This window comes from Tachyglossus aculeatus, chromosome 22, assembly GCF_015852505.1.
Source record: "Tachyglossus aculeatus isolate mTacAcu1 chromosome 22, mTacAcu1.pri, whole genome shotgun sequence".
Classification (NCBI taxonomy): Eukaryota; Metazoa; Chordata; class Mammalia; order Monotremata; family Tachyglossidae; genus Tachyglossus; species Tachyglossus aculeatus.
Genome location: NC_052087.1, coordinates 34,346,484 through 34,362,129, shown reverse-complemented (window position 1 = coordinate 34,362,129; position 15,646 = coordinate 34,346,484). Strand labels below are relative to the sequence as shown.

The 15,646-nt window shown below is 47.1% G+C and overlaps 1 protein-coding gene across 6 annotated transcripts in view; it reads left to right on the top strand.

Moving 5' to 3' along the window:
• Positions 1–8,775: 8,775 nt before the first annotated feature.
• The window catches only part of PATL1 (PAT1 homolog 1, processing body mRNA decay factor), a 47,503-nt gene continuing 40,632 nt past the window's right edge, over positions 8,776–15,646 (top strand). For all 6 annotated transcript variants that reach the window (XR_005455671.1, XM_038764434.1, XM_038764433.1 and 3 more), the window contains exons 1-2: positions 8,776–8,810; positions 15,458–15,569. Coding sequence is in view for 5 of the 6 variants with exons in the window: in XM_038764434.1 (XP_038620362.1) it covers positions 8,796–8,810; positions 15,458–15,569 (127 nt within the window). In the remaining variant the exon portion in view is untranslated. The remainder of the gene's footprint in view (positions 8,811–15,457; positions 15,570–15,646) is intronic.

Genomic DNA, 15,646 nt, shown 5'->3' with positions numbered 1-15,646 from the left:
GTAAGCGCTCAATAAATACGATGGAATAAATACGCTCAATAGGCTTTGGGCAAAAAGCGCTCAATAAATACGATGGGGGGAAGTGTGATTGATGGATTTGCGAAGGGAGGGCATTCCAGGCCAGAGGTAGGACGTGGGCCGGGGGTCGACATAGGGACTGTCTCTATATGTTGCCAACTTGTACTTCCCAAGCGCTTAGTACAGTGCTCTGCACACAGTAAGCGCTCAATAAATTCGATTGATTGATTGATTGATAAAATAATGTAATAAGAATAAGAATAATTTTGGTCTTTGTTAAGCGCTTACTATGTGCCAAGCACGGTTCTAAGCACTGGGGAAGACACAATAATAATAATAATAGTAATAATAATAATAATTTTGTACTTTGTTAAGCGCTTACTGTGTGCCAAGCATTGTTCTAAGCACTGGGGAAGACACAATAATAATAATAATAATAATGGTATTTGTTAAGCTCTTACTAGGTGCCAAGCACTGTTCTAAGCGCTGGGGAAGACACAATAATAATAATTGGGAAGACACAATAATAATAATAATAATTTTGGTCTTTGTTAAGCGCTTACTATGTGCTAAGCACTGTTCTAAGCGCTGGAGGAGATGTAAGGTCGGCAGGTTGTCCCACAAGCGCTTAGTACAGTGCTCTGCACACAGTAAGCGCTCAATAAATACGATGGATTGATTTAAAGGGGGGAAAGTGTGATTGATGGATTTGGGAAGGGAGGGCATTCCAGGCCAGAGGTAGGACGTGGGCCAGGGGTCGACATAGGGACTGTCTCTATATGTTGCCAACTTGTACTTCCCAAGCGCTTAGTACAGTGCTCTGCACACAGTAAGCGCTCAATAAATTCGATTGATTGATTGATTGATTGATAAAATAATGTAATAATAATAATAATAATTTTGGTCTCTGTTAAGCGCTTACTATGTGCCAAGCACGGTTCTAAGCACTGGGGAAGACACAATAATAATAATAATAGTAATAATAATAATAATTTTGTACTTTGTTAAGCGCTTACTGTGTGCCAAGCATTGTTCTAAGCACTGGGGAAGACACAATAATAATAATAATAATAATGGTATTTGTTAAGCTCTTACTAGGTGCCAAGCACTGTTCTAAGCGCTGGGGAAGACACAATAATAATAATTGGGAAGACACAATACTAATAATAATAATTTTGGTCTTTGTTAAGCGCTTACTATGTGCTAAGCACTGTTCTAAGCGCTGGAGGAGATGTAAGGTCGGCAGGTTGTCCCACAAGCGCTTAGTACAGTGCTATGCACACAGTAAGCGCTCAATAAATACGATGGATTGATTTAAAGGGGGGAAAGTGTGATTGATGGATTTGCGAAGGGAGGGCATTCCAGGCCAGAGGTAGGATGTGGGCCGGGGGTCGACATAGGGATTGTCTCTATATGTTGCCAACTTGTACTTCCCAAGCGCTTAGTACAGTGCTCTGCACATAGTAAGTGCTCAATAAATACGATTGATTGATTGATTGATTGACTGATAAAATAATGTAATAATAATAATAATAATTTTGGTCTCTGTTAAGCGCTTACTATGTGCCAAGCACGGTTCTAAGCACTGGGGAAGACACAATAATAATAATAATAGTAATAATAATAATAATTTTGGTCTTTGTTAAGCGCTTACTGTGTGCCAAGCATTGTTCTAAGCACTGGGGAAGACACAATAATAATAATAATAATAATAATAATAATGGTATTTGTTAAGCGCTTACTAGGTGCCAAGCACTGTTCTAAGCGCTGGGGAAGACACAATAACAATAATAATGATTTTGGTCTTTGTTAAGCGCTTACTATGTGCCAAGCACGGTCCTAAGCGCTGGGGAAGGTGATGAGGTTGTCCCACGTGGGGCTCCCAGTCTTCATCCCCATTTTCCAGATGAGGGAACTGAGGCACAGAGAAGTGAAGTGACTTGCCCAAAGTCACACAGCTAAGTGGCTGACAAGTGCTTTGTGTTGTTGTCTGTCTCCCCCTTCTAGACTGTGAGCCTGCTGTTGGGTAGGGACCGTCCCTAGCAGTTGCCGACTTAGAGAAGCAGCGTGGCTCAGTGGAAAGAGCCCGGGCTTTGGAGTCAGAGGTCACGGGTTCAAATCCTGACTCCGCCAGTTGCCTGCTGTGTGACCTTGGGCAAGTCACTTAACTTCTCTGGGCCTCAGTTCCTTCATCTGTAAAATGGGGGTTAAGACTGTCAGTCCTCCGTGGGATAACCTGATCACCTTGTAACCTCCCCAGCGCTTAGAACAGTGCTTTGCACATAGTAAGCGCTTAATAAATGCCATTATTATTATTATTGTGAGTCCCCCGTGGGATAACCTGATCACCTTGTAACCTCCCCAACGCTTAGAACAGTGCTTTGCACGTAGTAAGCGCTTTATAAATGCCATTATTATTATTATTATTATTTTATTATTATTGTGAGCCCCCGTGGGATAACCTGATCACCTTGTAACCTCCCCAGCGCTTAGAACAGTGCTTTGCACATAGTAAGCGCTTAATAAATGACATTATTATTATTATTATTGTGAGGCCCCCGTGGGATAACCTGATCACCTTGTAACCTCCCCAGCGCTTAGAACAGTGCTTTGCACATAAGTGCTTAATAAATGCCATTATTATTATTATTATTATTATTGTGAGCCCCCCGTGGGATAACCTGATCACCTTGTAACCTCCCCAACGCTTAGAACAGTGCTTTGCACGTAGTAAGCACTTTATGAATGCCATTATTATTATTATTATTATTTTATTTTTATTGTGAGCACCCGTGGGACAACCTGATCACCTTGTAACCTCTCCAGCGCTTAGAACAGGGCTATGCACATAGTAAGCGCTTAATAAATGCCATTATTATTATTATTATTATTGTGAGCCCCCCGTGGGATAACCTGATCACCTTGTAACCTCTCCAGCGCTTAGAACAGGGCTTTGCACATAGTAAGCGCTTAATAAATGCCATTATTATTATTATTATTATTGTGAGCCCCCCGTGGGATAACCTGATCACCTTGCAACCTCTCCAGCGCTTAGAACAGGGCTTTGCACATAGTAAGCGCTTAATAAATGCCATTATTATTATTATTATTATTGTGAGCCCCCCGTGGGATAACCTGATCACCTTGTAACCTCTCCAGCACTTAGAACAGTGCTTTGCACATAGTAAGCGCTTAATATATGCCATTATTATTATTATTATTATTATTATTATTATTATTATTATTATTATTATTGTGAGCCCCCCGTGGGACAACCTGATCACCTTGTAGCCTCCCAGCGCTTAGAACAGTGCTTTGCACATAGTAAGCGCTTAATAAATGCCATTATTATTATTATTATTATTATTATTGTGAGCCCCCGTGGAACAACCTGATCACCTTGTAACCTCCCAGCGCTTAGAACAGTGCTTTGCACATAGTAAGCGCTTAATAAATGCCATTATTGTTATTATTATTGTGAACCCCCCGTGGGATAACCTGATCACCTTGTAACCTCCCCAGCGCTTAGAACAGTGCTTTGCACTTAGTAAGCGCTTAATAAATGCCATTATTATTATTATTATTGTACTTCCCAGCGCTCAGTACAGTGCTATGCACACAGTAGACGCTCAATAAATACGTTTTACAATTCAATTTATTTTGTTAACGATGTCCGGAGAAGTGACTTGCGGGGGGAGTGTGTCGCTTGCGTCTGTTTCAGGTGGCAAAATGGTCTCCCAGGCGCTTAGTACAGCATTCTACGCACAGTGAGTGCTCCATAAACACCCCCTCCTTCCCCTCCCCACAGCCCCTGTATATATGTTTGTACAGATTTATTACTCTATTTATTTGACTAGGACATATTTACTATTCTATTTTATTTTGTTAGTATGTTTTGGTTTGTTGTCTGTCTCCCCCTTGTAGGCCGTGAACCCGCTGTTGGGTAGGGACCGTCTCTATATGTTGCCGACTTGGACTTCCCAAGCGCTTAGTACGGTGCTCTGCACACAGTAAGCGCTCAATAAATACGATTGAATGAATGAATTCGCACATAGCTATAATTCAATTTATTCTGACGATTTTTTCACCTGTCTCCACGTTTTGTTTTGTTGTCCGTCTCCCCCTTCTAGACTGGGAGCCCGTTGGTGGGTAGGGACCGTCTCTAGATTCATTCATTCATTCATTCAATCGTATTTATTGAGCGCTTACTGGGTGCAGAGCGCTGTACTAAGCGCTTGGGAAGTACAAGTTGGATGCTGCCGACTTGTACTTCTCAAGAGCTTAGTAATAAAAATAATGATGACATTTATTAAGGCCTTACTATGTGCAAAGCACTGTTCTAAGCGCTGAGGAGGTTACAAGGCGATCAGGTTGTCCCACGGGGTGCTCCCAGTCTTCATCCCCATTTGACAGATGAGGGAACTGAGGCCCAGAGAAGTGAAGTGACTTGATGATGATGATGGCATTTATTAAGAGCTTACTATGTGCAAAGCACTGTTCTAAGTGCTGGGGAGGTTATAAGGTGATCAGGTTGTCCCACGGGGGGCTCCCAGTCTTCACCCCCATTTGACAGAAGAGGGAACTGAGGCCCAGAGAAGTTAAGTGACTTGATGATGATGGCATTTATTAAGCACTTACTATGTGCAAAGCACTGTTCTAAGCGCTGGGGAGGTTACAAGGTGATGAGGTTGTTCCATGGGGGGCTCCCAGTCTTCATCCCCATTTGACAGATGAGGGAACTGAGGCCCAGAGAAATGAAGTGACTTGATCATGATGATGGCATTTATTAAGCGCATACTATGCACGAAGCACTGTTCTAAGCACTGGGGAGGTTACAAGGTGATGAGGTTGTCCCACGGGAGGCTCACAGTCTTCATCCCCATTTGACAGGTGAGGGAACTGAGGCCCAGAGAAGTGAAGTGACTTGATGATGATGATGATGACGGCATTTATCAAGCCCTTACTGTGTGCAAAGCACTGTTCTAAGCGCTGGGGAGGTTACAAGGTGATGAGTTTGTCCCACGGGGGGCTCACAGTCTTCATCCCCATTTGACAGAAGAGGGAACTGAGGCCCAGAGAAGTTAAGTGACTTGATGATGATGGCATCTGTTAAGCACTTACTATGTGCAAAGCACTGTTCTAAGCACTGGGGAGGTTACAAGGTGATGAGGTTGTCCCACGGGGGGCTCCCAGTCTTCATCCCCATTTGACAGATGAGGGAACTGAGGTCCAGAGAAGTGAAGTGACTTGCACAAAGTCACCCAGCTGACAAGTGGCAGGGTCAGGATTTGAACCCATGACCTCTGGGTGACTTGATCATGATGGCATTTATTTCATTCATTCAATCGTATTTATTGAGCGCTTACTGCGTGCAGAGCACTGTACTAAGCACTTGGGAAGTACAAAGTTGGCAACATATAGAGATGGTCCCTACCCAACAGCAGGCTCACAGTCTTATTAAGCGCTTACAGTCTTATTAAGCGCATACTCTGTGCAAAGCACTGTTCTAAGCGCTGGGGAGATTACAAGGTGATCAGATTGTCCCCCGTGGGGCTCACAGCCTTCATCCCCATTTGACAGATGAGGGAACTGAGACCCAGAGAAGTGAAGTGACTTGTGCAAAGTCACCCAGCTGACAAGTGGCAGAGCCGGGATTTGAACCCATGACATCTGAGTGACTTGATGATGATGGCATTTATTAAGCGCTTACTCTGTGCAAAGCACTGTTCTATGCACTGGGGAGGTTACGAGGTGATCAGGTTGTCCCCCGTGGAGCTCCCAATCTGCATCCCCATTTGACAGATGAGGGAACTGAAGCCCAGAGAATCAATCAATCGTATTTATTGAGCGCTTACTGTGTGCAGAGCACTGTACTAAGCGCTTGGGAAGTCCAAGTTGGCAACATATAGAGACGGTCCCTACCCAACAGTGGGCTCACAGTCTAAAAGGGGGAGACAGAGAACAAAACCAAACATGCTAACAAAATAAAATAAATAGAATAGATATGTACAAGTAAAATAAATAAATAAATAGAGTAATAAATATGTACAGACATATATACATATATACAGGTGCTGTGGGGAAGGGAGGGAGGTAAGGTGGGGGGATGGAGAGGGGGGCGAGGGGGAGAGGAAGGAAGGGGCTGAGTGTGGGAAGGCCTCCTGGAGGAGGTGAGCTCTCAGCAGGGCCTTGAAGGGAGGAAGAGAGCGAGCTTGGCGGATGGGCAGAGGGATTGGGGGCATTCCGGGCCCGGGGGAGGACGTGGGCCGGGGGTCGATGGCGGGACAGGCGAGAGCGAGGCCTAACGGTGAGGAGATCAGCGGTGGAGGAGCGGAGGGCGCGGGCTGGGCTGGAGGAGGAGAGAAGGGAGGGGAGGGAGGAGGGGGCGAGGGGATGGACAGCCTGGAAGCCCAGGGTGAGGAGTTTCTGGCTGATGCGCAGATTGATTGGTAGCCACTGGAGATTTTTGAGGAGGGCAGTAACATGCCCAGAGCGTTTCAGGACAAAGACAATCCGGGCAGCGGCGTGAAGTAGGGATTGAAGCGGGGAGAGACACGAGGATGGGAGATCATAGAGGAGGCTGATGCAGTAGTCCAGTCGGGATAGGACGAGAGCTTGAACGAGCAGGGTAGCGGTTGGGATGGAGAGGAAAGGGCGGAGCTTGGCAATGTTGCGGAGCTGAGACCGGCACGTTTTGGTGACGGCTCGGATGTGAGCGGTGAATGAGAGAGCGGAGTCAGAAGTGAAGTGACTTGCCCAAAGTCACACAGCTGACAATTGGCGGGGCAGGGATTAGAACCCCCAGTAGGCGCTCCATAAATACGATTGAATGAATGAATAAACGTCTCTAGATGTTGCCAACTCGGACTTCCCAAGCACTTGGTACAGTGCTCTGCACACAGTAGGTGCTCCATAAATACGACTGAATGAATGAATGACCGTGCCTAGATGCTGCCAACTTGGACTTCCCAAGCGCTTAGTCCAGTGCTCTGCCCACAGTAGGCGCCCCATAAATAGGATTGAATGAATGAATGACCGTCTCTAGATGTTGACAACTTGTACTTCCCAAGCGCTTAGTCCAGTGCTCTGCCCACAGTAGGCACTCCATAAATAGGACTGAATGAATGAATAAACCTCTCTAGATGTTGCCAACTCGGACTTCCCAAGCGCTTAGTCCAGTGCTCTGCCCACAGTAGGCGCTCCATAAATAGGACTGAATGAATGAATAAACGTCTCTAGATGTTGCCAACTTGGACTTCCCAAGCACTTAGTACAGTGGTCCGCACACAGTAGGCGCTCCATAAATAGGATTGAATGAATGAATGACCGTGTCTAGATGTTGCCAACTTGGACTTCCCAAGCGCTTAATACAGTGCTCTGCCCGCAGTAGGCGCTCAATAAATAGGATTGAATGAATGAATGACCGTCTCTAGATGCTGACAACTTGGACTTCCCAAGCGCTTAGTACAGTGCTCTGCCCACTGTAGGCGCTCCATAAATACGATTGAATGAATGAACCTCTCTAGATGTTGCCAACTTGGACTTCCCAAGCGCTTAGTCCAGTGCTCTGCCCACAGTAGGCGCTCCATAAATACGATTGAATGAATGAATAAACCTCTCTTGATGTTGCCAACTTGGACTTTGTCCCAAGCGCTTAGTACAGTGGTCCGCACACAGTAGGCGCTCCATAAATAGGATTGAATGAATGAATAAATGTCTCTAGATGTTGCTAACGTGGAGTTCCCAAGCGCATAGTACAGTGCTCTGCTCACAGTAGGCGCCCCATAAATACGATTGAATGAATGAATAAACGTCTCTAGATGTTGCCAACTCGGACTTCCCAAGCGCTTGGTACAGTGCTCTGCCCACAATAGGTGCTCCATAAATTGGACTGAATGAATGAATAAACCTCTCTAGATGTTGCTAACATGGGCTTCCCAAGCACTTGGTACAGTGCTCTGCCCACAGTAGGCGCTCCATAAATAGGATTGAATGAATGAATAAAAGTCTCTAGATGTGGACAACTTGGACTTCCCAAGCGCTTAATACAGTGCTCTGCCCGCAGTAGGCGCTCCATAAATACCATTGAATGAATGAATGACCGTGTCTAGATGTTGCCAACTTGGACTTCCCAAGCGCTTAGTACAGTGCTGTGCCCACAGTAGACGCTCCATAAATAGGATTGAATGAATGAATAAACGTCTCTAGATGTTGCCAACATGGACTTCCCCAGCGCTTAGCACAGTGCTCTGCCCACAGCAGGCGCTCCATAAATAGGACTGAATGAATCATCATCATCATCATCAATCGTGCCCCCAGTGGGCGCTCCATAAATAGGACTGAATGAATGAATAAACGTCTCTGGATGTCGCTTAGTACGGTGCCGGGCCCACAGCAGGCGCTCCATAAACACCGTTGAATGAATGAATGAATGAATGAATGAATGAACGAATGAATGAACGAACGAACGACAGGCCTGCGTGAGGGAAGGGGGAGGGAGGGGCAACGGTGGCGCATGCGCGGTGGGGGCCCGCGGCCCGCGGCGGCGCTCCGCATGCGCACTCGCGCCCGGCGCGACCTTTTTGCCGCGGCCCGCGCGGGGGGGGCGGGGCGCGTAATGCGTCCCCCGCCGCACGCAGGCGCAGTGTGCGGCGGGAGGAGCGTCGGCGGCGCGCACGTAGGCGGCGCACGGCGGCGGCGGCGGCGGCGGCGGCCGGGGGTCGCGAGCCGAGGAGGCCGGGGGCTTGGGAGGCCTCCCCTCCCCCCCCGCCCCGAGAATGTTCCGTTACGAGGTGAGCGGGAACGACCGGAAGTGCCCCCCCACCCCCCGCGCGCGTGCGCGCACGCGCGCGCGCCCCCCCCCCCGGCGCCGAGGTAACGGGGCCCTGCCGGGGGCTCCTACGGTGTCCGCCATGGGCCCCGTTTCCTCCCGTCCCCTCCCTCCCTCCCTCAACACCCACTGTTGGGCAGGGACTGTTTCTACATGTTGCCAATTTGTCCTTCCCAAGCGCTTAGCACAGTGCTCTGCACACAGTAAGCGCCCAATAAATACGATTGATGATGATGATGACCTCGGCTGTTGCCCGCTTGGCCCTCCCAAGCGCTCAGTACAATCAATCAATCGTATTTATTGAGCGCTTACTATGTGCAGAGCACTGTGCTAAGCGCTTGGGAAGTACAAATTGGCATCACATAGAGACAGTCCCTACCCAACAGTGGGCTCACCGTCTAAAAGGGGGAGGCAGAGAACAGAACCAAACATACCAACAAAACAAAATAAGTAGGATAGAAATGTACAAGTAAAATAAATAAATAGAGTAATAAATATGTACAACTGCAAGTACACTGCTCTGCACACACTAAGCGCTCAATAAGTGCGACCGAATGAATGAATGGTGGCACCCCCTCCGGCGCCTAGTCCAGTGCCCTGCACGCAGTGATGATGATGATGATGGCATTTGTTAAGCGCTTACCGTGTGCCAAGCACTGTTCTAAGCGCTGGGGAGGTTACAAGGTGATCAGGGGGTCCCACGTGGGGCTCACAGTCTCCATCCCCATTTTACAGATGAGGGAACTGAGGCACAGAAAAGTGAAGTGCCCCTTCCTTCCTCTCCCCCTCGTCCCCCTCTCCATCCCCCCCATCTTACCTCCTTCCCTTCCCCACAGCACCTGTATATGTGTATATATGTTTGTACATATTTATCACTCTATTTATTTTACTTGTATATATCTATCCTATTCATTTTATTTTGTTGGTATGTTTGGTTTTGTTCTCTGTCTCCCGCTTTTAGACTGTGAGCCCACCGTTGGGTAGGGACTGTCTCTACATGTTGCCAATTTGTACTTCCCAAGCGCTTAGCACAGTGCTCTGCACACAGTAAGCGCCCAATAAATACGATTGATGATGATGATGACCTCGGCTGTTGCCCGCTCGGCCCTCCCAAGCGCTCAGTACACTGCCCTGCACACACTGAGCGCTCAATAAGTGCGACCGAATGAATGAATGATGGCACCCCCTCCGGCGCTTAGTCCAGGGCCCTGCACGCCGTGATGATGATGATGGCATTTATTAAGCGCTTACTATGTGCCAAGCACTGTTCTAAGCGCTGGGGAGGTTACAGGGTGATCAGGGGGTCCCACGTGGGGCTCACAGTCTCCATCCCCATTTTACAGATGAGGGAACTGAGGTACAGAAAAGTGAAGTGCCCCTTCCTTCCTCTCCCCCTCGCCCCCCTCTCCATCCCCCCATCTTACCTCCTTCCCTTCCCCACAGCACCTGTATATATGTTTGTACATATTTTTTACTCTATTATTTATTTTGTTTGTACATATCTATTCTATTTATTTTATTTTGTTAGAATGTTTGGTTTTGTTCTCTGTCTCCCCCTTTTAGACTGTGAGCCCACTGTTGGGTAGGGACTGTCTCTACATGTTGCCAATTTGTACTTCCCGAGCACTTAGTACAGTGCTCTGCACATAGTAAGCGCTCAGTAAATGCGATTGATGATGATGGTGATGATGATGACCGCGGCTGTTGCCCGCTCGGCCCTCCCAAGCGCTCAGTACACTGCCCTGCACACACTGAGCGCTCAATAAGTGCGACCGAATGAATGAATGATGGCACCCCCTCCGGCGCTTAGTCCAGGGCCCTGCACGCCGTGATGATGATGATGGCATTTATTAAGCGCTTACTATGTGCCAAGCACTGTTCTAAGCGCTGGGGAGGTTACAGGGTGATCGGGGGTCCCACGTGGGGCTCACAGTCTCCATCCCCATTTTACAGATGAGGGAACTGAGGCCCAGAGAAGTGAAGTGCCCCTTCCTTCCTCTCCCCCTCGTCCCCCTCTCCATCCCCCCCATCTTACCTCCTTCCCTTCCCCACAGCACCTGTATATATGTATAGATGTTTGCACATATTTTTTTACTCTTTATTTATTTATTTTATTTGTACATATCTATTCTATTTATTTTATTTTGTTAGTATGTTTGGCTTTGTTCTCTGTCTCCCCCTTTTAGACTGTGAGCCCACTGTTGGGTAGGGACTGTCTCTACATATTGCCAATTTGTCCTTCCCAAGCGCTTAGTCCAGTGCTTTGCACACAGTAAGCGCTCAATAAATACGATTGATGATGATGATGATGATGACCTCGGCTGTTGCTCGCTTGGCCCTCCCAAGCGCTCAGTACACTGCTCTGCACACACTAAGCGCTCAATAAGTGCGACCGAATGAATGAATGATTGCACCCCCTCCAGCGCTTAGGCCAGTGCCCTGCACACAGTAGGCGCTCAGTAAATAGGACTTATTGAGCGCCTACTGTGTGCAGAGCACTGGACTAAGCGCTGGAGGGGATGCAAGGTGATGAGGTTGTCCCATGGGGGGCTCCCAGGCTTCATCCCCATTTTGCAGATGAGGTCACTGAGGCCCAGAGAATAATAATAATGATGATGGTATTTAATAGTGATGATAATGATGATGATGATGGTATTTGTTAAGCACCTACTCTGTGCGAAGCCCTGTTCTAAGCGCTAGAGGGGATACAAGGTGATGAGGTGGTCCCCCGGGGGGCTCCCAGGCTTCATCCCCATTTTGCAGATGAGGTCACTGAGGCCCAGAGAATAATAATAATGATGATGATGGTGGTATTTAAGTGCTTACTCTGTGCGAAGCCCTGTTCTAAGCGCTAGAGGGGATACAAGGTGATGAGGTTGTCCCCCGGGGGGCTCCCAGGCTTCATCCCCATTTTGCAGATGAGGTCACTGAGGCCCAGAGAATAATAATAATAATAATGATGATGATGATGATGATGATGGTATTTAAGTGCCTACTCTGTGCGAAGCCCTGTTCTAAGCGCTGGAGGGGATGCAAGGTGATGAGGTTGTCCCATGGGGGGCTCCCAGGCTTCATCCCCTTTCTGCAGATGGGGGAACTGAGGCCCAGAGAATAATAATAATAATAATGATGATGGTATTTAATAGTAATAATAATAATGATGATGATGATGATGGTATTTGTTAAGCACCTACTCTGTGCGAAGCCCTGTTCTAAGCGCTAGAGGGGATACAAGGTGATGAGGTTGTCCCCCGGGGGGCTCCTAGGCTTCATCCCCATTTTGCAGATGAGGTCACTAAGGCCCAGAGAATAATAATAATAATAATGATGATGGTATTTAAGTGCTTACTCTGTGCAAAGCCCTGTTCTAAGCGCTGGAGGGGATGCAAGGTGATCAGGTTGTCCCACGGGGTGTCCCAGACTTCATCCCAGTTTTACAGATGAGGGAACTGAGGCCCAGCGAATAATAATAATAATGCTGATGGTATTTAATAATAATAATGATGATGGTATTTGTTAAGCGCTTCCTCTGTGCAAAGCCCTGTTCTAAGCGCTGGAGGGGATGCAAGGTGATGAGGTTGTCCCATGGGGGGCTCCCAGGCTTCATCACCATTTTACAGATGAGGGGACTGAGGCCCAGAGAATAATAATAATAATGGTGATAGTATTTGTTAAGCGCTTACTCTGTGCAAAGCACTGGTCTGAGCACTGGAGGGGATGCAAGATGATCAGGTTTTGGGGGGGCTTTTTTAATGGCATTTATCAAGCACTTACTATGTGCAAAGCACTGTTCTAAGCGCTGGAGGGGTTGCAAGGTGATGAGGTTGTCCCACGGGGGGGGTTCCCAGGCTTCATCCCCGTTTTACAGATGAGGGAACTGAGGCCCAGAGAATAATAATAATAATGATGGTATTTAATAATAATGATGATGGTATTTGTTAAGCGCTTTCTCTGTGCGAAGCCCTGTTCGAGGCACTGAGGGGGTTACAAGGTGATCAGTTCGTCCCACAGGGAGCTCCCAGGCTTCATCCCCATTTTACAGATGAGGGAACTGAGGCCCAGAGAATAATAGTAATAATGATGGTATTTAATAACAATGATGATGATGGTATTTGTTAAGCGCTTACTCTGTGCGAAGCACTGTTCCAAGCACTGGAGGGGATGCAGGGTGATGAGGTTGTTCCATGGAGGGCTCCCAGGCTTCATCACTGTTTTACAGATGAGGGAACTGAGGCCCAGAGAATAGTAATAATAATGATGATATTTAATAATAATAATAATAATGGCTGTATTTGTTGAGCGCTTACTCTGTGCAAAGCACTGTTCTAAGCGCTGGAGGGGTTGCAAGGTGATGAAGTTGTGCCACGGAGGGCTCCCAGGCTTCATCCCCGTTTTACAGATGAAGGAACTGAGGCCCAGAGAATAATGATGGTATTTAATAATAATAATAACGATGATGGTATTTGTTAAGCACTTACTCTGTGCGAAGCCCTGTTCCAAGCGCTGAAGGGGAATGCAAGGTGATGAGGTTGTCCCACGGGGGGCTCCCAGGCTTCATCCCTGCTTTACAGATGAGGGAACTGAGGCCCAGAGAATAATAATAATAATGATGATGATGATGATGGTATTTGTTAAGCGCTTCCTCTGTGCGAAGCCCTGTTCTAAGCGCTGGAGGGGATGCAGGGTGATGAGGTTGTCCCACGGGGGGGCTCCCAGGCTTCATCCCCATTTTACAGATGAGGGAACTGAGGCCCAGAGAATAATAGTAATAACGATGATGATGATGGTATTTAAGCGCTTACTATGTGCCAAGCACTGTTCTAAGCACCAGGGTAGGTACAAGGTAATCAGGTTGTCCCACATGGGGCTCACAGTCTTCATCCCCATTTTACAGATGAGGGAACTGAGGCCCAGAGAATAATAGTAATAACGATGATGAAGATGGTATTTAAGCGCTTACTATGTGCCAAGCACTGTTCTAAGCACCAGGGTAGGTACAAGGTAATCAGGTTGTCCCACATGGGGCTCACAGTCTTCATCCCCATTTTACAGATGAGGTAACTGAGGCCCAGAAAGTCGTTTGGGGTCGTGCTGTCGGGAGAGGTGGTTCTTTAAGTGGGTCTTGAATAAGTTTTGAGGCTGGCGAAGCTAGGGCGAGGATCTTTTGGCATGTAGTAAGTGCCTCACAAATGCCATCATTATTATCCCCCGCTCTGGCTCCTAAACCAGCGCCCTAGGACATGTGAAAAAAGCGGCTGAGAAGGCCCCATTTATCCGGCATCCGGATTTATCCCACCAGACTAATATATCCTGGCAACGGGATGTTTCGAAACGAAACAAACTTGGCGTGGACCGGGAGAGAGGTAATGGGATAGGGTGGGTTGCCGCTAGTGAGAAAACTTATAAGTGGAAAATCAGTCGAAGGAAAGGAGAGGCAGAAACAGGCGACCTTGGGAGTAAAGAGTGGAGCTTTTCGTCCGCCAGCAGTCGCGTCAGTTTAGAATCACATTCTGAAGGTGATTATGTTGCCAACTTGTACTTCCCAAGCGCTTAGTACAGTGCTCTGCACACAGTAAGCGCTCAATAAATACGATTGATGATGAGAATGGCATCAGGATGGTGAACTTTACCGGGCGATAGCGTGCGGTCAGTCCTAAAGAGTTGCCTAGATAGTCAGTGGCGTTCATCAAGCCCGGACTGTAGTAAGCGTTTGAACACTCTAACATTCATTCCCCTTTCCGTCAGGCAGGCAGTACTATTAATTGAGCGTCTACTCGGAGCTCAGCATAGTACAAAGCACTTGGTTGACTATAATAGAGGTAAAAAACACACCCCCGTTAAGAGTTTTACAAGGCACGTATTATTTTCAATTAATGGGACCAATGGAAGAATGAAGAGACAGGCACTTAGACGAGGAGAGCAAAGAAAGGTGGATAAGAGAGTGAGTAAATGAATGAATAAATAGAACCTATTGATTGATAAACGTATAAATGCTGGGGTGAACGTTGATATGCTATGACCTGACCTGAGGGAAACATCAGAAAGAGGAATGAACAATATTGGAACATCCCTAAAAGTTAGGGAGGGGGGTAAGTTGAAACTAGGGGAAAAAGATGGGAAGTAGTGGAGTGAATTGGTGTGGTGAGAAAGATTGTTTAGAAGTGAACCATACGAAAGTGAAAAAGGAGAAATGCCCCGATAGTTTTTTCAGTTTTCAGTTCCTACTGCCACTCTATTGGTGAGTAAGTTCTTGGCACACCGCGGGAACTCAGATTTAAAATCTCAATTTTGACTCCTCTGCAAAAGTCAGGGGTGGAAGAGGGTGCCCCTTTATTAGACTTTTGATTAAACCCAAAAGTGGAACTCTGGAATGGGAGGAAAGATGGAATGGATAAGATGGAGCAGAAGAAAACAATAGAGTAAAATGCGCCTTGCTTACGAAAGTGGACACCTCGTGTCAAGGAGGCCGTAGGGAAGAAATCTCTGGGAGAAAGTTGTGCAGTTGTTTCCTGGTAAGCATTTTAAAGGTGAATAAAGAAGTGGAGTGATGAACTTGCCTGATTTCTAGAGGTTTTTTTAAACTTACGGAACTCTCCTCTCTCTCCTCAGTCCCTGGAAGACTGCCCTCTGGATGAAGATGAAGATGCCTTCCAAGGGCTGGGTGAGGAGGATGAAGATATCGATCAGTTCAACGATGATACATTTGGGGCGGGGGCAGTCGGTGAGTATTTTTTCCCCACTTTTATCATCACCTAATCATTCTGGTCCTTCAGTCTTTTATGAACTCCCCTCGCTGAT